This window comes from Haemaphysalis longicornis, unplaced genomic scaffold, assembly GCF_048455015.1.
Source record: "Haemaphysalis longicornis isolate Haplotype H1 unplaced genomic scaffold, Haemaphysalis longicornis Haplotype H1 scaffold_14, whole genome shotgun sequence".
Classification (NCBI taxonomy): domain Eukaryota; kingdom Metazoa; phylum Arthropoda; class Arachnida; order Ixodida; family Ixodidae; genus Haemaphysalis; species Haemaphysalis longicornis.
Genome location: NW_027526245.1, coordinates 1,364,312 through 1,386,470, shown reverse-complemented (window position 1 = coordinate 1,386,470; position 22,159 = coordinate 1,364,312). Strand labels below are relative to the sequence as shown.

Below are 22,159 nucleotides of genomic sequence, written 5' to 3'. Positions count from 1 at the left end.
AACATTACCGAACCGCGCAAATTCAACTCGTGCATTCGCACTTTTACATTCTTCCCCTCGGGGAAATGCGGGGAATTTTTTTATCAATTTCGAGATAAAGAAGACCATTCTCCGGGCCGACTTCGTGACTTCCAGCTATCTTTCTATACTCGGGCACTCGCGACACCACACAGATGTGACATTTAGGCTTTCTGTGCCTGGCATTCTCGGATGCTGCTGCGACGACCGCGGTGAAGTACGTACTGGCATGACATTACCGGTAATCTGGTGTTCTGTTGGATATACACCAAAGGGTTTAAGAAATTATAGCCGCCACCACTACCCAATTATGTACCGTCGAGTAGGTTCGCATGCCATTCGGCTAGCGCAGAACCGCTCATACCTTTCATTGTTCCATTGAAAATATCACACAAACCTAAAAATTTGTGTGCCTCGAAGGCCTTTCGTTCGCTACTCATTTTAAGCTAACAACGGAGGGCTCACCGATATCTTTTTTCCTATGCTCGAAGAATACCGGTTCGTGATAAATGCAAAGAGTGCGTTTAAGACGTGGAAACGACTTTGTTCCTCGGTGACCCGGCCACTTCGCAGAACATCTGATGCTCTCAACACTAATGTGAGGGTGATCTAGATATCCTCCCAAGCCTACCAAAAAAGAAACGCAAAATATCTTTGGCCGCTGAAATTTTAGCAAGGGTTAATATCATCGTCTCATTGCCTATCAGTCTAAGTCATCTATTAGCGACCAAAGATGACCGGCATGCATCTGAAGTGCCGCCAGAAATGGGTGTCAATGTGCTTTGTGGCGTAAAGACACTCTTGAATGCCTGCATGTTTTTTATTTCTTTTATGATGGTAAGCTGAGCGCTTCCAACGCTACTTTGAGCATCGCCTCATCGCCCACCAATCAGCGTAGGAGGCTACCATCGGCTGCCTTTGTAAGGAACGGCATAACGGGCGGCTGCTCAGTTTGGTAAAGGTGCGAAAGCGGTCTCCAAGTTCGCTAACCTATATGTTCTGTGCAAATAAGACTTTGGCGTTGGTGAAAGAGTATCCCCTTGTTAAATTGCTTCACAATGCTTCCAAACTTTAACTTTGCCAGTGACTGTGCATGTAACCTTCGAGAATGGCTGGCAATGCTAAGCAGATTATGAAGGCTCTTGAAGAGTTCAAACGACAAATGAGAACGGAGTTGCGGAGCGTGAAAGGCAGTGTTAAGTTTTGTAGTGATGCATGTGACGAAACCAAAGCGATCGGTGCCGACCTGAAGGCACTTCGACAGGAAATAGCTGATCTGTTCGAAACTAATGAAGCCCTTCAAAACAAAAACAAGCGCGTAACGCGGAGAGTTGAGCTGGAGCAGTGCACAATGCTAAATAACTCGCAAATAAAGGGCACCAGCTCAGACGATAATGCTCATGAAGTTGTCAAAAAAACGGCGACGTTCTCAAAGAGCCCGTTTCTAGCCACAACATTGACATGTGTCACCGAATCCGAACGCGAAGCCAGGCGAGACCAAAATTTACACCATCTTCTCGCGAGGGGAACCATGGGGTAGATGCAACGCATGGGGGGTTGCCGTTGCGTTTCCGTTATGTAGCGATGTCAGCGCGTGGATTGCTGTTGTTGTGTATCCTATTTACGGAGGATGTTCACCCCCGATGCTTCTATCTACCGCATGGTTCCCCTCGCGGGAAGATGGTGTAAATTTTTAACCGAGTGCAGGTTGCGCGCTAACGCACAGCTGGCACGGCGACGAGAGTGAGCGCGGCCGAGCGCAAGCTGCGCGGCGAGGAGAATGGGGCAGGGATGCGGACTACGCCGCGACAACGACGCGGGACAAGGCGAGTTAAAGAGATGCGTTGCATCTCATATCGTGGTTCGCTTCGTCTAGAGAGACAAGCGCCACGCGCTTACTGCTAAGGATAGGAAGCAGAAGATCACAACTAAGCAGCTCGGCTTATCTCAAGCCAACGCAGTGTACGTTAAGGAGCATCTTACTCAGGCCAACAAACAGCTGCTTGGTGCCGCTATTGCCCGCAAAAAGGAAGTGGCATGGAAATTTGTCTGGACGAGCGGAGGAGAGTCTTTTGCGCGGAAAGACGAACAAATGGAAGCTGTGAGGATACAGGACTTGTCTCATCTGGCCAAGATGACGAAATAGGGATGTGACTTTTGCAGCATGCTCGTCACCCCTCAGTTGTCACCATGTATTTTCCACCTGCCTGCATTAGATACGAAACCGATCACTCTAATTCTAGCTTTAGCAGTGTCAATAAAAATTGTTTTCAGCCTTCTATGTTAATATTCGTAGCTTGAAAAACAAGCGAGACGAGGTTGATTTATCACTTGGGTCACTGTCGGTTGAGTTCGACGTTATGCTTTTCTCAGAATCATGGTTTGGCACTAACAACGATGTGGGCTCCTTCGTTAACTATGTTTACAATGGTTTATCCCACCTCCATGAAAGAGGGAGAGGGGTTGCTGTATATGTTAAAAAATGTCACTGAAATTCTGTGATTGGCGATGTTACAGTCACAAATCCCAATGTTGAAATTTAGCTATATCTCTCAAGAATATAATCGTTGTTGTATGTACAGACCCCCTCAGGGTAACAAATCACAATTCTTCAATTTCTTGGAAAGCCTTTCCCCTTTCCTCGACTCCACTAAGCTACCCTTCATTTTAGTGGGTGACCTAAACATTGACCTATTATCGGACGCCGCTCATGCAAGAGAATCGCAGAGTCTCCTTTCCACGTATGCATGTATTAATTATATCACTTTACCGACTAGAATAACTTGCAACACGGCCACATTAATTAACGTTTGTATCTCCAATGTACAGCTTCCGCACACTGAGTCTGGTGCAACATCTTCCGATATTATTCACCCTTTGCCGATAATTTGCTTCTACCTCGCAAAATAAATGACATAACAAACACTGTTACCCATATGATAAGAGATTTCAATGATCTTGCGCTCAACGACTTTCATAAACAAATCGAAGATATACAAGATCTTCGGAGATATATACAAGATCACGGAAGTCAATTCAGCATATTCTGCTTTCATATATATGTTCATAACCCAATATAACACCGCCTTCCCACAAATTGAAAGAAACATTATTCCTAAGAAGTTTAAGAAGCCTTGTATGAACCAATCACTTTACTCAAGGATAAGAAAGAAAAATAACATGTATCACGATTTTTTCAACAGCAGAAATCTAACGCTACTTGCAGAGCATAAAAAATATCGAAATAAACTCAACAAATATCTAAAGAACGCGAAATATGACTACTATGTGAAAACTTTCTCCCCCATTCAAAATGATAGTCGTAAAGTTTGGCCAGAGGTCAGCAACTTGATCAGTAAAACCAAATGTATGCAACTTGATAATATCATCACAGGAAATGTAAATTAACTGGTCGCGAGCTATCAAGCGCCCTGAATGACTACTTTATTATTGTTGCTTCTCCAAAATATATCACGCAAACTCCTGTAAACAGCTCACTGTGCCCAACCACTCCCTTACTAAATTGTATAGTACTCGCGCCCAAAACTCCTCAAGAAGTAGCTACATTGATCCCTTCTTTAAAAAATGACGTATCTGCGTGTACCATAATATAAAAGTGATTCCGTTAAAGCACGTCTGCTGCGTTATATGCGATGTCTTGTCACACATTGCAAATTTAACGCTGTCAACTGGTGTTTTTCCTGAAAACCTCAAAATTGGCCTGAGCCGTTCCAGTACATAAAGAAGGCAATATAAATGAACTCTCAAGTTACCGACCAATTTCCGTTCTCCCTGTGTTGTAAAATTTTTTTAAGGTATTATCAATTCTACTATAGCCGATTTCCTGCACCCTGCAAGGGGCACCTTGAGCAATCTTGGTGACGGTGTTAGCGACCACATGAACCCCGAGCCCCCAAACATATGCTGGAAGCAATAGTGGCGGTGTATTTTAAGGTGAAGGGTCAAAAACCTCAAACGGTGGCCGTCGGAGCCCAGGGGAAGCTCCGGCGGATGGGCTCCCTGTCTGTTTACAAGCCAGGGAGCTCCGGAACCTTTCTCGGTATCAGGGTAACCCGAGCGAAGAAGTACCCCCGTACCCTGCTTCTATACTATGCTATATGGTATTTTCAAAACCCCAACCCAAAAGTAATCGGCCACCGAAGAGGGGCCGCACCGAAGATTTTTTTCCGCAACTTCCTGACTTGAGTCCTCCGAAACAACAACAATCCTCGCTTCATCGTGATGGAATCTGTAGACCAATCAAAACCTCTTGCTTTACAGTCGGTATTTCTCATTTCAAAGTTTCTTGACGGTACTGTTGGAGGGTGTATAAGGCCAAAAAACATCGAACCGGTGAAATTCCCGTAGAGGTCAGTAGCTAGGATCAGGCCAATAAACTTGCTCAAACCAGCATCGCCGATCTGCCAATCCGAGTCACGCCCCACCGCAGCCTAAACAGCTCCTAGGGCGTGATTTCCGAGTATGACCTACTAAATGAATCTGAAGCTGACCTGCTGGAGGGCCTTCGTAGTTAGGGCGTAACAACGGTTAGGCGCATAAACATCTCCAGAGACCATAAACAAATACCGACAAATACCCTCATCCCAACCTTTGACAAGTCCACGCTTCCAGAATTCATCAACGCAGCTTACATGCGATGTTCACTCCGGCCGTACATCCCGAAGCCGTGCTGCTGTTTCAAGTGCCACCGGTTCGGGCACGACACAAGCTCCTGTCGAGGCCAACTTACCTGCGCAAAATGCGCTGAGCACGACCACCCATCCGACAACTGAAACGTTCAACAATTTCTTTGCTTAAACTGCCAGAGTCCACATGTGGCTTACTCCAGAAAATATGAAAAGTTACAATTAGAAAAGAAAACAATCAACTCAAAGTCACTGAAAACATCACCTTCCCAGAGGTGCGAAAGAGGTTCGCCTCTTTGCCCCTGGGGAGGTACGCCGACGCAGCTCGCCCGGGGGCGGAGCGGCGTCTTGTTACGGCGGGGACCCAGTACCGAGAGTCGAAATTTGTGCCGCCCACGGCGCCCCCCCCCCCCTCCTGGGTAGCCTCTTGTAGCCCAAACCGCCTCTGCACCGTTCGCTGAGCCAGCAGCGGCTGTGGTGGCATCCACGTCTGGTGGTGATGCTGCCGCACCCGCCGTTTCCTACTCTCCACCGGCGCGAAGCACACGGGAGGACTGGGCGGAGATGGAGACTGAAGAAACCGCAGCAATTCCGACCTCCGGCACACCGCCTGTGCCACCCCGGGCGCTCCTGACGCCCTCGGCGGTCGCGGCCAAAACGAAGGGCACCGCAAAGGGTGCCAAGTTAGGGGTTCCGGTACGCCGGGTACCCATTCAAAATCTGATGATGAGGTGGATGTGGGACCTTTCCTGTCTGCTTTGCAGCGGATGGAGCGGGTCCCTCCATCTAAACATCCAGAGAAGGTAAAAAAGCCCCTCCCAAGAGTGCAAGCCCCAAAAGACATTACGTAAATAGTTACACACCAGTAGCTCTAACGCATCATATTGGGAAGAGAAAACATAGTTCAATGGAACTGCAGACGCCTTCTGAATAATCTTGACGACGTGCATGATATTCTGCATGTCAATAAGCCAAGTTTATTGTGTGTCCAGGAAATATATCTGAATTCCAAGCAGAGAAATTTGGTGAATAGGTACCTGGTATACAGAAAGGACAGGGTTGGCATAAATATTACTATGGCGGTATGGCCATACGCGACCGCAAATGCTTAGCATGCAACCATGTCACCTTGAACACGGTCCTTGAGGCTGTAGCCATTCGAACAATATTATCTAATAGGTTGATAACGGTATGCTCCATCTACATCTCTCCTGATCTTGCACTCCTTAGCTCTGACTTTGAGGCGCTGGTCGACCAGCTGCCTGAACCATACATACTAACAGGCCACTTCAATGCACACAATTCTCTTTGGGGCTCTTCTCACACGGATGCTCGAGGTCGCCTGATAGAGAAGTTTTTAACAACCTCTGGAGCATGCCTTTTCAACAAGAAACAGACTTCATACCATACATAGGACACAATACATTCACAAATAATGACTTGACTATTGGTTCGGCAATTCTCTTTCCATGTCATGAGTTGAAGTGGGCACTGACCCATATGGCAGTGACCACTTCCCCACTTCCCTAACATATATAGGTAAAGGCCCAAACAGGTCATCTTCCCATAACAGGTTCAATGAAGCACGAGCTAACTGGAACATATTTACAGAGACATCGAAACTACACCACAAATCCATAGGACACCTACACATTGAAGAAGGTACCCAACTTCTCGCGGTGCACATCCTTGACACCGCCGAAAAGTACATTCCCCACGCCTCTGGTGCCCCGTGCAACCAGAGGAGGCCGTGGTGGAATTAGGACTGTAGGCGGACGCGAGAGGCCCAGAACAAGGCGTGGGGTATCCTTCGTTGGTACCCCACGTCGGGTAACCTTATTCTTTTCCAACGGGCCAAGGCGTTCGGAAAACGTGTGCGCCGTGAGGCAAAACGAGAGAGTTGGCACACCTTCTTGACATTCAATAATTCATACATGGACACACACAAAGTCTGGACACGTATACGCAAGCTCAAAGGACAAAGGACACACAGCCCTGGTTAACACAACAGGGGACACACTGAAAGACCAGGCTAATACACTTGCATAACACTTCGAACACGTGTCCAGTTCAGCAAACTACACGAACACTTTCATTAAATGCAGAACATATGCAGAAAAAAGCCCTTACAAGACAAAGACAGATCAAATACTTCTTAATACTCTGAATTCTCTCTCTATGAGTTGAGCGCTGCCCTAAGCACTTGCAAACCTTCAGCTCCAGGCGCAGATAAAATTAGATGCCTTATGATAGAACACCTACACCCAGACACTCTTGAAACACTCTTACACCTATACAATAAAATATGGCTTTTAGGGCACATTCCACGCTCTTGGAGGGAGGTCATAGTAGTGGCTGTCCTAAAGGAAGGGAAGGAGCCTTCCTCTTCCGCCAGTTATTGTCCCATTGCCCTGACAAGCTGCCTGTGTAAGCTCTTCGAGAGGATGGTCAACAGGAGACTCGTGTAGTTCTTAGAGTACAACGGTCTTCTCGAGAGCTGCGAGGTAGGCTTTAGGGCGGGGCGATCTACGAACGATCAACTCGTTGCGTTAGGGTCATATATCAAAGACGCTTTCCTGCACAAGCGGTACTGTATGACAGTATTCTTTGATCTTGAAAAGGCGTACGATACTGCAAGGCGGTACGGCATCCTCAGCGATTTGATGTCCTTTGGCATGTCGGGTAATATGATGAACACGCTTTGCAGTTACCTATTTGAAAGAACGTTTCGCGTGCGAGTTGGAACTGCACTTTCTAGGGTTCATGTGCAGGAAAATGGTGTGCCACAAGGTATAATTTTAAGTTGCACCTTTTTTATTGTGAAAATGAATTCCCTTAGGACGGCATGGCCACTGTCGATTTTCTGCTCAATTTATGTAGACGACGTACAATCATCCTGTAAGTCTTGTAACCTCTGTGTCGGCGAGCGCCAAGTCCAGCTTGGTGTTAACAGGCTAGCTGGCTGGGCAGATAGCAACGGTTTTATTTTTTTCCAGGGAAGTAACTTGTTTTTTGTTTCCCAAGAGGCGTGGCATCCAGCCGGATCCTGACATTTAACTCAATGGTGTCTCGATTCCTGTCAAAAAGGAACACACGTTTTTAGGTATTATCTTTGACGAAAAGCTCACATTCATCCAACACATAAAACAACTAAAACATAAATGCTTAAAAACAATGAATATCCTGCAGGTTCTCTCACACATCTCTGTTGTTGCTGACAAACAACTTCTTTACGTGTTTTACCAGCTTGATAGGTTTACGATTGGACTATGGTAGCATTTTTTATGGGTCAGCCACTAAAATATCCTTAAGAATGCTCGACCCTGTGCTAAATCTAGGGCTCCGCTTGGCGTGTGGTGCCTTCCGGACTAGTCCAGTTGAAAGCCTGTATGTAGAGTGCAACAAATGGAACCTACAACGTCAGCGAGCATACACAGATCTCCTTAAAGCTTTTAAAATTTCATCCATGCTTCGCCATCCCTTTAAATCAGTTTTTCATGATACGTCGATGACTGAACTCAATTTAAATCGAGCATCGTTCTCTGCGCCCTTCTCTTACAGAGTTAGAGAGGAAGCGTCAGAGCTTGCTGTCTCCTTTTTATTACAATCCAAAGTTCTTTAACGGATTTTATAGCACCATGGCATCTCCGCCCTGTATCATGCGACACTTCTTTCATACATTTAGATAAAGACCGAGCTCCCACATGTGCGATTCTGCGGCACTTCTTGTATTTGCAGCAGAAGTATTAGTGTTCTGAATTTTATGCGGATACGTTTAAATCCTACACAACGGCGTCCTGCGCGGCGCATGGGCCCCGCCCTATTGTCACGAGAGTTCCTATTGTCAGGATAACTCTTAACAGTAATACAAGTATCTTTACGGCAGAGGCTTAAGGTGTACTTCTTGTTGTTAATTATATACTTCAACGCTACATCCCACAATCCAATATCTATACAGATTCCCTCAGTGTTGTGCGGGCATTGTCGTCAATGAAGTCTTCAAAAAATCACGTTCTAAATCTTATCATCAAAGGTATTACGTCTGTGTATGTCCACAAATTTGAACTCGTCCTTTGCTGGGTCCCTGGCCACTGTGGTATCGCCGGGAATGAAACAGCGGTTCGAATGGCTGCTTCTGCTTCACTCTTGAATACAGTAGATATAACCACATTACCCTAAATCGACGTGAAACCACACATCAGACAACAACTCCGCACAACGTTGGAAACACACTGGAGCGAACAAACAGACAACACGTTACATGTAATAAAACCACACTAAGGACCATACACAACCTACACACGTAATAGATACACTGAAGTCGCCTTGACTAGATTACGGATAGGGCACACACCTGCAACTCATTGGCACCTGCTCACTGAATCTCCAAGACCTCTGTGCAGCAGGTGCGGAGAGGCCCTATCCGTGATCCACATCCTCATACAATGTACGGCACTCGACATTACACGACGCAAACAGTTCCCACAACTACACACACGACATATTCCACCACACCCGTCATACTTCTTAGGAGACGATGCCATGTTTTCTGTTCAGCGCACCTTTAAGTTCCTATCAGCAGTTAATTTCTTACAACTCATCTCATACCACCCATAGATTTACCACTGGTCTTATACACCAGCCACCTTATTTATCTTTTAACCACTCATGTTCTTCACAATGGCCCTTTACACCAGCGCTGCTCATAGTCATTAACGGAGTTTATTCGGTTTCATTCCTCATCAAATAACTTTGTGTTTGGCGCTCTTTGCCCATGTCGGCCTTGCCCCATTAAACCTAAACCATCATCATCATCACCGATTTTCTGCACAAATACATTGTAATTGTTGATTAACAATATGGGTTCCCAAAAAATAAGACCACAGAACAAGCACTGTTATTTGTTAAAGACAAAATAATAGATTCTATTGAAAACGAAAACTTGGCCTATTTTTAGATTTTTGCAAGGCATTTGATTGCGTTCACCATAAGACCCTTCTTAAGAAACTTTGTAACTATGGGATTCGAGTTATTGCATTGAGCCTATTGCGGAGTTATCTGAGTAATAGGTCCCACTATATTCGAACAAATAATATATCCTCTGATATATCGTTGGTTAAGCATGTTGCCCCACACGGATCAGTACTAGGGCCGTTAATATTCATTACATATATAAAAGACCTAGCCGGCATACATAACTCTCCCGATCTGCTAATGTACGCTGATGACACTAATATTTTCTTCTCTTCCTGTCCATTACCGGCGCTTCAAAATATGGTCAATGCCTATTTAATCAACTTTCGTGATTGGTTATACAAGAATAGGCTTAGTTTAAATACAAGTAAAACGAAATACTTCAAGTGTACGCTGGCTCATCACTGAATGTGATATTTGTGTGTAGTTCTTCGGCACGTACTGAGTCATTTGCGGTTCAACGGAATGGATATTCGCCGGCCGTATTGGGGTAAATTTCATTGTACTCCACATTTTGTTCACTTAAAATTCTCCTCACATTCGCATCTATCTTTGGCTAAGGATTTGACTGCGGTAGAAACAGCTCTCCAACACCTCGTTAGAATTCATTGTCCCCGACAACGTGGAGCAGTGTACACTCCAGTGATGATGCGATACGGCAAGCAGGAACAGTGTCACCACAAGATACTTCAATTTCTAAGAATTCCACCTTCCGGATGCGAAACTAGGAATTTGAAGACACTATAACCTCCTTTAAAGATATATAGCTAAAGGCGTGCCACCGCCTAAAAATTGTACGCTAGTCTATGCAGCTTTATGCACGGCATCAGCTCAGTCTATTCTACAAGCATAGCACACTACCCAAAATACACTGTTTACCTAGGACGGGAAACAGGGTTTGCCTTTTTTTTTCTCAAAACACTGCGCATTTCTATGCACAGCGTTTTATATTTTATTCGCTGCGTATTTATTATGAAAGGTTCAATTCACTTTTCGTATAGGCATTTGAGCCTTTGTGTTTCTATCTCTTTACAAGGCTGTTATCCCCTACCAAAGAGGAACGTAAACTGGTTTCACATTTCCAGGCTTTCTCCAGGGGTGTCACAGAACCAATTACCCAATTTCTCGCGGTAGACACGAATACAATGCCTTTATGTGCCGTATTCTCGGGCCGTTAAACTACTATTGAATGCTGTTGAACGCCGCTATTGGGCGTTGTTTTGCCATTTGTCAATAAACAATAAGCAACAACAACAAACAACATACCCCCTCCTGTTGGCACCGTTTCTGTCCTCCTGTCATACTGCGGGGAACAAACCGAAACCATTTTGCTGCCACATGATTTCTGGTTTCCGATGCACAAGCATTCATTTTTCTTGCCTGTATGCTTCATATTTTCTCTTCGTAGCTCCTTACCAAATGCTACGGCCGCATCTAACCCGAATTCTTCACCGTTGTCATCGATAGAGACGACATTTTGCTGTTGTCATCGATAGAGACGACATATTGGGTGCCACTCCACCCACGGCACCCAATACATGGACCATAATTGTATCGCAGAAATGAAGTCTACCCACTTCAGGCTGCACAAGATCTCTCAATCTTTTATGGCATACCTCTTGGCCGTAAGCGACTGTCCAAACGTTACACACAACAGATAATTCTTCAAGCAACGCAATCATTTTTTGGTAACTATGAGCCCATCCCTCAGGTGCTGGGTAACACAACCCATACTCTGGAATGCTGCCTAGGCGGTTTCAATCGGTCACTGCCTAGCTGGACTCCATCCTGCTCAAACAGCATGCTGGACAGTATCGCGATACTAGGATATCGCGATAGTATCTCAAAGATACTTTGGAGTAACTATACTTCAGTATCGAAATACATTTCAAAATGTATTTGTATCTCGGTAGTGAAATACTTTTACGGTGCATCGATTATATCGCGATACTCCAGCGCCGAAAAGTATCTCGTTACATTCCTTTTCTTGTCTCATAAGAAGTCGGCTTTTTTTAGGTTGGTGCCACACCGCCTGGCTTTCTTCTGTGGGCGGCAGTGTTAGCCTAGACAATTCGGACGCGGCGGCGATTAGGCAGCCGGGTAGATAATTTCAACCCCAAGGCGCATGTGTTGGTTGTAGCTCTGATTAACCAAACGGTCGATACTCCCTTTATAATAAAAATTGGGAGGGCGTACTTACAAAGAGCTTCGTCGCCGCTCATTGCGGTGTCAGTGAGTGCGGCGTTTCGCGCGATGGCGATAGCCACACGTCGCCCCGCGCCCGATCCCTCTAAAGCGCATGCGTCGTTCCGTCGAACTGCGGAATGGGCGTGAACTTCCAGGAAGCGGCGTGTTAGATGTACAAGAGATTTCGTCGACACTTAATTTGGTGTTTACGCACTGGGGCGGATCGGGCAACATGGTCTGTTTAAGGGCCGGCTGTGGAAAACATGGATTACTGGCGTGTTGACCGTTGCTTTCGTCGGTGGCGAACGATGGCGGCCGCTGAAGGCCGTGAAGCACGGTCTATCCTTGGTGGCACGTTCTTTTAACCCTTGGAAAACGAGTCAACTGGTACAACTCTCAAAGCAGAATGCAAGCTTTGCGGAAAAGTACTTTCGGTTTCGAGGACGTCGACGTGAAACTTCAACATACATCTGAATGTAAGCGGGCACATTTGCTTTGAACGGGCTTGTACATTTCCACTTTCGGTGTTGTGCATTTCACTCGCTAATATTTGTACGCGGTATACATTCGGTTTTTCTCGTTTTTTATTTATTTACCCGAGGAAACAACCAGGAGGAGCAACCGATTATTATTTTGCATTTAATTTGCATTTTTTGCATTTACTTTTAGTTGCTGTTCTTTTCTTTGATTTGTTCACTACTGCTTGCAAGTACCTGCACGTCAGTTATACCCTGTCATGTATGTATACATAGTTTGTATTTGTGTTAGTATTGTAAATGTCTTTTAGGACCTGACGTCGCCGAAATAACAAAAGTATTGCAGTGTCTGTATCCGTGTCTTGTATCTGTATTCCAAATACTTTTTTCTGCAAATTGCGCAAGTATCTCAGAAATAACCCATTAATTCTAATTTACGTGTATCTTAGTATCTGTATTTTAGGCGCCCAGCGCAAGTATCGCGATATCTGTATTCCAGAATACATTTTGAAATATCTCTGCCCAGCCCTGCGAATAACTATATTTTTAAGTTGTGGTAACTTGAACTAACATTCCAAAAATGGACTAAGAATTATATGCAGTTGCTTAGTGTGAGCAAAGATGTGAGGAGTACTCCAATATTCTATACTTACCCCCTTGCACCAGGCGCATCAATGCGAAGGAAGGCATGGTCAAGCTCGTGCCTGTCACCCATATAACACAAGTGACACAGGTCGATGTCAACGCAGACACTGCACTTCCAGCGGGTACCAATGATGCCTTTTTTGTTGCAAATGTCGCAGGTGACCATGGGAAAGGCGATTCCTGGACGCAGAAATGCCAACGGTATCGCTATAACGTAACAGCTGTGTTATGGAGAAGTCATGAGGATGGTACATTTTAGTGCCTGTAACTTGAATAAAAATATTATTCTGAATACTGACATGTTTTCTACTACCTGCCCAGTAACATAATAAAGCTGATAGCGTGATTTCAAGCTCATCTCAACAAAGGAATTGCTAAGGAGTTATGATTTTTTTGTTGATAAGGTTTGTTACCGGAACATTGAATCGCTGGATCTAGGGGCGAGAAATACTGTATAGTTCTTTAGAGCAATTTAATAGCATCTCTATAGTTTTTATACGTAGTCCTGCTTGTCTAGCGTGCACTCATAGTTTATAAAGCGTTATCAGTAATATTGCTGAAATTATAAGCTTTTTTAGAAGTTTCTGCGTTAATGCTTTCTGCAAATGTTAAAACAATCAATAAACAACCTAAACTGGAAAAACGAACATTTCCTCCAAAAATACAAGGGGCCGGCAAACTACAAGCTCAGAAACTACAAGGTAATGGTGTGCTTAGACACCAAAGAAAAATACAATAATATTTTTATGACAAACGAGCAGATAATTGCCCAATCACGACGGTTTCTCAATAATTTATTAGGAATAGAAGTAGCAGGCGAGAGTGTCATGCCCTATAAACATGCAGAGGTTTCCATTTTTACCCAGTTCTAGATGTACGCCCCATTTTGCAGCCCATCAAACCAAGGTTTAGGGACTTACAACTTGAATTTTTTGTGCGTGTGCGCGTGCGTGTTCGTGGGCAAATTTGTGTGCGTGTGCGCGTGGTGTGTGTGCGTGTGTGCGTGTTTGCGTGAGTGGGTTTGTGTATGCGTGCACGTGCGGGCTGGCGTGTGTGTGTGTATGTGTGTGCGTGCGTGTGTGCGGGCGTGCGTAGATGCTTGTTCGTGCCTGTGCGTGTCTGCGCGCGTGTGTGTGCGCTTGCGTGTGCGTGTTCGTGTGCGAGTGTGTGTGTGTGTGTGTGCGTACGTGTGTGCGTGCATTCGCCTGCGCGTGTGTGCGTACGCGTGTGCGTGCGCTTGTGTGCATGTGTGCATGGGTGTGTGTGTTCGTGCGTGTGTGCGAGTGTGCGTGCGTGCTTGTTTGCTTGTGTGCGCGCGTGCGTGTGTGCGCATGTGTGTGTGAGCCTGTGTGTGTATGTGCGTGTGTGTGTGTGTGTAAACTGTTTCCGCGTTCAGCTCCCAAAAGACAAATAATAAACGAATGCCTCCCCACCTTAGTTGATCACCGGCAGTGATAAGCTTTTTGTTCATCACCCATAAACAACGTAGAGTTCCTTGGAATTCGAGATTTATGGTTCATATTTCGCATGCTGTGGTAACTAGCTTTGAGAAAGCAGGCTTGTAGCAGTGTCTCTATTTTGTCCCTATGGTTACGCGGTAGCTACAAAATGAGTTATTTTCGCAGCTGCCTCCCCGACATTATCAGTTTAATACGCACATCAAGCGATAAAAATTGTTTATATCCGGGTAGAGGAAAACGTTTTTTTTCAGACAGACCGTTAGGAAAGGAATCTCGGCATGCTAATCATAACTATTCTGAATATAGTGCTTTATGAGAAGCACATCTCGATGGTTTTGTGGGTATAGAGCTACTTGATAATCATTACAACTACAATAGCACTTGCCCACGGGTCCGCTGTCATATAGTCGCAAGTCGCAAGCCCCACTCCGGCTTGCTCGGTACTTGCTGAGGTGTCCCCCGTCCCACAGCACCCACACGCAGAAACTGGATGCTTCGTCGTCACCCAAGGTGTGCTCCACGACAATAACCGTGCCCACATGGCCGTCCCCACCATCGTCGTCGTCCCACTTCCAGTCAGCTCCACGCACAACACGCTGGCCAAGGCGGGCAGGTATTCCTGCAGGGAGTGCACATCCACATTAGGCTCACGGGACGTGGAAGCATGCATTATCTGGTGGTCGAGCCATCACAAGCCTAACGAACACTATTTTTTAATAGCACAAGAAAAAAGTTTGTTTCAACGTAGCTGCTAAAGATACTAAGCCACAACATTTTACTTCGGTTATGCGTATGTCTACACAAAGACTTCATGTCGAAAAATAAGGTTATCGCTCTGTTTAAAGGTATTTTTCGGTAGTTTAGAGCCTGCTATATTTTAATATTGTGCCAAGAAATATTTGTAGAATTGCACATCTACAAACAACGATAGCAATTATGCGAATACCTATCAACCAAACAAAAGTAAGGAATGAGTAAAAGGGCTTTGAAAAAAATTCCCGAAGTAAAATTTATATATTGTTACGTGTATCTTCAGTGCCAGAACGCAAACGGCACCGACGCAGTGTTCTCTGTTGGGAACCCCAATCGTCCGGAGCCGGGGTGCACCGTTCTGGGGGGTCTCCATCATTCTAATCATCATCATGGAGATCACAAGCAAGATCATAACCGGCTAAGCCGCGAAGACGAGAACGTGCCCCTTCGTGAGCGCGTGTTCTTGGTGTGACTGCTACCAACCATCAGGCACAATATTCCCAAAATACGCCCTGTTTTTTTCTGTCCTACTCGCCTTCACCAATTGTTGTGCCGTGGCACTGGAGGAGGAGCTGAGTACAGGAGCGTCTGATGCCCAGGTCTACCTCTGAAAGCCATGAGAGACCACCCCGCGTTTGCCCTCCCTTAAATGGCGGCAGCCACCACAACCTAGGCCTACCTCAAGAACAGGGCGGCCTGCGTGACACCGCACGAAGGCGCCAGGTTTCTGAACCAGAAGTAATGGTTCAATTACCACTACCGTCTCAGCTGACGATACACCAGCCCGGCACTCCCAGCATGTTTTACGGAAGCAATTCCGAGGACGTAGATGACTGGCTGGGCCAATTTGAACGCGTCGCCAATTTGAACAAGTGGACACCTGCACAAAAGCTTAAGAATGTCTATTTCTCGTTATGGGACGGGGCACGGACATGGTTTGAAAACCGCGAGCGAAGGCTAGAGACCTGGTGCGACTTCCATCAAGAAGTGCGCGAAACCTTCGCCAGCAGCTACCGTCTAGACCGTGCACAAAACCTTCTTGAAGTACGCATACAAAAGCTAAATGAAAGCTTCGTGATGTTTGTCGAGGACATGGCCGTCTGTTCCGGCGCGCGGATTCCGATATGTCGGAACCCAAAAAGCTTCGGTATCTGATGCACGGCATCAAAGAACAGCTCTTTGTAGGCCTTGTGTGCGACCCACAGCGTACTGTGCAGCAATTTATTAAGGTTCGCAACTGCCACCGAGCGCACTGTGCAAGAGAGTTGCAGCGAGGATGCCCGAACGGGGAGCCAGAACCTCCAAGCTCGTCCGCGGCAGCACTGTCCACCTCTATGGACGACAACAACCTCTATGGACGACAACGACAACTTGTCCGTTCGGTTGCTCGTGAGGAGTTGGCGAAGTGGGGAATAGGAATAACGCCGTCGCAGGCAGCTGTCATCTCTGTTGCGGATGTTGTGCGGCAAGAAATTTGTCAGGCAATTTCCGCTCCTGAGCCCCGACACCAGCGTATGCCCTAAATAAATTACGCAACTGCCCTCCGCAGTCTCATGTCCACCGCGCCCACCGCGGTGACCGTGCCACCCCCGACGTACTCCCGACTGCAACCTCATGGCTCTTGGCAGCAACGAGAATTCCCGCCTCGTCCGCAACTTAGCAAGACCGAAGTGTGGCGCCCGAGGACCACCAGCCCTTCTGCTATCACTGTGGTGAGCCAGGGCATGTTTATCGACGTTGCCCCTACCGCGAGATCGGGCTACCAGGATTCCCAGCGACCGCCCACCGTCGTCGTTTTGGCGAATGGCCCATCGTGATTGTTGAGTACCTTGCCACGCGTCAGTATTCTGATAACAGTCATCCTTCACGTTCGCCGTCGCCAGCCCCCTATGCTTCACCCGCCCGTCACGATTATGGAGGCTCCCAAACGAGGTAGTCTTCAAGTCCGTGGCGGGGAAATGAAAGGGAGCAACATTGGAAGTCAAGGTTGCTAGAGCCAGAAGCACTCAAGAGCTCCCAGTACCGTCGACGGCTGACGATATTGCGGCGGCAAACAAGGACGTCGACGCTGTCACGAATGCCCATCTTTCAGTAACCATAGACGGACTCAATTAACGCCACTTGTGGACACTGGAGCAAGTTCAGTAGTGAGCGAGCAGCTCGCAGACCGGCTAAGAAAAGTGAATACAGCATGGGACGGGCCCCAAACTCCAACAACCGGCGGCCACTCGATGACACCCGTGGGTACATGCACCGCCAGAGTTCGAATAGGAGACAGTGATTACTTCGTGACCTTCGCAATCCTTCCGCAGTTCTGTAAGGACGTTATCCTGGGGATGGACTTCCTTTAGGAGCACGATGCTGTTATAAGCATCTGCGAACAGTTCGTCAGATTTTCGAGGAAGGAGACCACCCCAGAGAATCATAAGCAACGCGTACCTCTGCGCCCCATCGTCGACACCAGCGTGCCCAACGATCACGCGTGGTCGTTCGCGTTAAGCGTGACGACCTCCCCAGTGTTGAAGGAGAGAGAGAGAAAAGACTTTATTGACTAATAACGGTCCGGTGGCGCCGATGGCATCATCCGGGCCAGCCCTAGGAGCTTCAGGTCAGGCGTCCGGCGCTCGGCCCCAAGGGGCTCGCGCCGCCTACCCGCTGCCTCTCCAGGGCCTCCCGGACGCACTGGACGACTAATTTCTGGGTGTTGTAGTCTGACGAGGTGATAGCTCTTCACACTGTCACTGGTAGCTGTCGGATGCTTGAGGGTGCGGGGTCTTGGGGTGTGCACTGTAGTATGTGGGCCAGCGTGCCGCGAGTGGCGCGGCAGACGGTACACGCGGATGTCTCGTAGATTGCGGGGGCTATGTGGCGGCCCAGTACTGGTGTGAGCACAGAGTCTGTCTGTATTTGGCGATAGAGGGTCCCCTCGCTTCGAGTGAGGTTGGGGTGTGGGGCCGGGAACCGTCTCCTGGTGTCTCGGTACCACCGTAGTATGGTGCCATAGTCTTCTAGTGGTGTAGGTAGCAAGTAGGGCGCGTCTTCATGGGATCTCCGTCCGGGATTCAGGGGCATGGGGGGAGACCTCGCTTGGGGGGCCGCCCGACTGATGAGTTCGCGAGCGGCCCGGTCCGCAGTGATGTTGCGGTTGCGGGCGAGGGTCTACCCCGGGGGCCTGCTCCTCGTGTGCAGGGAACCATTGCAGTCTCAAGGGTCGGGTGGTAGAGCCTGGAGCGTTGCTGAGAATTCGTGCCGCGATTGCCGCCACAGCGTTGGTACCGTAGTTGCGTATGGCCGATTTTGAGTCACTGAGGATGACTGCGCAGCCGGGGTCGGTTGCGGCGAGGGCGATGGCGATTTCTTCTGCTTGCGCCGGTGTACTTGCTCGGAAGCTGGCCGCGGTGACTGTGACGCCCGTGGTCGCTGTCACGACCGCTGCCGCGTACTGCCCGGGTCTGGCGTGGTATGCGGCCACGTCTACGTATCGTGCACTCTCGTCGTTGGCATACAGTCTACTGAGGGCTCTAGCCCGAGCTTTCCTGCGAGCGTCGTGGATGCCCGGGTGCATGTTCTTCGGAATGGGCGCGATGTGCAGGCGACGAATGAAGACCGGGGGTAGGGGTTGTGCTTGCGGTGGGGGATCGTAGAGAGGGCGAAGTCCTGCTTTGTCGAGGATGTGGCGACCGGTGGGCGTGCTTGAGAGGCGATTTAGCTGGTTCATGCGTTGGGCTTCAGCAATCTCGGCGAGTGCGTTGTGCACACCCAGCTCAAGGAGGCGGTCCGTTCTAGTGCATCTGTACAGTCCTAGGCTCTCGCGGTATGCCTGGCGGAGGGCCGCGTCTATGCGTTGGGTCTCCGCCGCCGTCCAGTTGTGGTAGGCCGCGACATATGCAACGTGGCTGACCACGAACGCTTGCACTAGCCGTAGTGCACTGGCCTCCGGCATCCCAGCGTGGCGTGTGGCGACTTTGCGGATGAGCGTCATTGCCGCAGTGACCTTGCATAAAAGCCGTTGCACCGTGTGCGAGTTGGCGCCGTTAGCTTGTATGTGCATGCCGAGCACGCGCAGCATGTCCTTTCGTGGTATGGCGCTCCCGTCCGCCGTGTGGAGGTTGATGTTGGGCTGGGCTCCGCATCGAGTGCGGCTCGGTGCTATGACCAGCAGTTCCGATTTCGTCGGCGAGCACCTAAGTCCCGTTCCGTCGAGACTGCATTCTACTGCTTGCACCGCCTGTTGTAGAGCTTCCTCGATCTGACCGTCGCTTCCGTGGACGGCCCATATGGTGATGTCATCGGCGTAGAGGTTGTAGTTAACGCTTGGGATTCTGTCGAGGGCCGCAGCGACTCTCATCATTACCAGGTTAAAGAGGAGGGGGGATATGACTGAGCCTTGCGGTGTGCCTGTGCTGCCTTGCCTCTTAGTCGGGAGTTCTAGGTCCCCCGCGTGGATGGTGACCGTTCGATCCGACAGGAAGGCTTTAACGTACGCGAAGGTCCTTTCTTCCATGTTGAGTGCCGAGATCTGTTCCAAGATGGACGCGTGCTTCACGTTGTCAAACGCTCCCTGCAGATCTAGTCCTAGGATGGCCTTGGTATCGCTGGTTCGCCTGTCGTAGATGGCCCCTTTGAGGAGGAGCATGGCATCCTGCGTGCAGAGGCCCTGGCGGAATCCGGTCATGGTGTGGGGATACCTGTGATTCATTTCTAGGTAGTGGTTCCAACGATTAAGGAGCACGTGTTCAAGGCACTTGCCAACGCACGAAGTGAGTGAGATCGGCCTGAGGTTGCCAATATGGGGCGGTTTGCCTGGCTTGGGTATCAGGATGGTCTTGGAGTCTCTCCAGCTCTGGGGTAGGTGGCCCGTACGCCAGCAGTGGTTGAAGTAGCGGGTGAGTCTCTCTAGGGATGTGTCAGGGAGGTTGCGTAGCTCTTTGTTGGTGATGCCGTCTGGGCCCGCCGCCGAGGTGGCATTGAGGTTCTGGAGCACGTTCTGCACTTCCCAGAGTTCTATGTCCCGGTCGAGGTCAGGGTTGGCGGCTCCGCCATATAGTGGAAGCTTTGCAGATGGGGTGGTGGGGAGATATTTCTCTTGCAGGTAGCGGATCGTGTCTTGGGAGCCGTTCTCTCGCGTCGCCCGATGTATCGTACGCTCGAGATGGGTACGCTGGGTTGTCTTGGACTTCGCTGGGTCTAGCAGGTATCGGAGCAGATGCCATGTGCGTCTGACATGTAGTTGGCCCCCGGCTTGTTGGCACACTGCGTGCCACTGTTGGCGGCAGAGAGTTGCGCAGTATTTTTCGATTTCCCTGTTGAGTTGGGCAATTTTCTTGCGTAGGTTTCGGTTGCTTCGGTACCGCTTCCACCTGCGTTGCAGGGACTGTCGAGCTTCGAGCATGTGGGCTAGGTGACTGTCTACACTGTCCACCTGTTCGGGGACTTCGACGGCCCGCGTGGTGCGCTTCTTGACTCGTTGGAGTGTCTGTGTCCACTCCGTGATGGCCTGGATGTTGTCTCTGCCGTCGAGGGTGTCAAGCTGTTCGAGTTCGTGCCGAAAAGCGTCCCAGTCCGTGAGATGTTGCGTGCGGAGTTTGGCCGACAGGACCACTTGACTCGTCGGGACGAGGACCTCGAGGATGTAGTGGTCACTCCCGAGGGAGTGGCCCGTATGGCTCCATTGGGCTGCGGCGCAGTGCGGGGCCGGGCGGTGGAAGGTGAGGTCGGGATTGGTGTCCCGTTGCACCGAGGTGCCGATGCGGGTGTGGAACGTTGTGTCATTGAGGAGCAAGAAGCCGGTGTCGGCTGCCTCGCCATGCAGTGACCGTCTTTAGCTGTCGTTCGGGGGTTGGCTTTACTTGAAATTCACATTGGAGCATACCTCCCAGTTCATTTATTTCTCTAATTGGCTTTAACCTGTGATAGCTTTGCTGGTGCAGGTTTTTGTTCCCACTTTCATTTATTTTGCTTTCATTACACAAGGGAACAGGAATTTGTTTCATTGAGGAGCAAGAAGCCGGTGTCGGCTGCCTCGCCATGCAGTGACCGTCTTTAGCTGTCGTTCGGGGGTAGTCCCATGCTTGATGTGGGGCGTTGAAGTCACCTCCGACGAGCACTGTGTTGCTTCCAGCTAGTTGGATCAGTCTTCGAAAGAAGTGGCGGAATCTCTGTCTGTAGTGTCTCGGATTGCTATATGCAGTGACTACGAAGATACTTTCTTTGCTCTTACGTCTGCCTAGCACGATTTCCGCTACGCCGTATTCTATGGGGCTGGCAGCGATGGGTGGGTGCTCGATGCATGTAATGCCTTTCTTGACTAGGATGCTTACGCCTTGAGCTGTTCCCGCACCTTCACCCCGGGCGCTGGGGGGAATGGCGTAGGCATGGTACCCAGGCATCGTCAGGATTTGCTCGCTGTGTGTTTCCTGAAGTAAGAGGACGTCCGGTGTGGACTCGGGATCGAGTTGCCGGATGTGTTGTAGCGTATTTCTTTTGAAGTGGAGTCCGTTTGCGTTCCATTGCCAGATTCTAAGGGGACGGTGTCGGTTCGAGGGCGGTGTCATGGTTGGGCCGTTGGGTATTGGGGTGGTGATGAGGACGACGTGGCGGGTGCCAGCTGTAGGTGCGCTTGGATTTGAAGTATCATGGTTTGGATGTTTTGCATGGTGCTCACGAGTTGCTGTCCGTTACTTTCTAGGGTCCCTAGACGTGTGTATATAGACTTGATTTCTGTCTCGACCCGGTCCTGTCGGTCCCGCTGATGGTCGAGGCGGGTGAGTATACGTCGCTCTTTCGAGTTCTCCAGCGCCCGGCGCTTTGGGCCAGGTTCCACGCCGCTGCCCACTCTCGAGCCTCTGTCCACCATTGGGCGGGCCTCTGCGAGCTCCATAGTGTCAGTGTCCATTTCGGGGGGCGTGCTTACTGTCGATGTCTGCGCACTGTGTACACTTGTGGTAGTTTGTGCCGGGCTTTCACCGGGCTGGTGCAGGGCTAGCAGCTGTTCAAGTTT

The 22,159-nt window shown here is 48.9% G+C and overlaps 1 protein-coding gene across 1 annotated transcript in view; it reads right to left on the bottom strand.

Annotated features, from left to right (window-relative positions):
* LOC144165141 (E3 ubiquitin-protein ligase MIB2-like) overlaps nucleotides 1–22,159 on the bottom strand; it is a 200,039-nt gene that overhangs the window by 44,481 nt on the left and 133,399 nt on the right. Inside the window, exons 6-7 of the mRNA XM_077695244.1 lie at nucleotides 14,792–15,025; nucleotides 12,955–13,126 (exon numbers count right to left, since the gene is read on the bottom strand). Of these exons, the coding sequence (XP_077551370.1) occupies nucleotides 12,955–13,126; nucleotides 14,792–15,025 (406 nt within the window). The remainder of the gene's footprint in view (nucleotides 1–12,954; nucleotides 13,127–14,791; nucleotides 15,026–22,159) is intronic.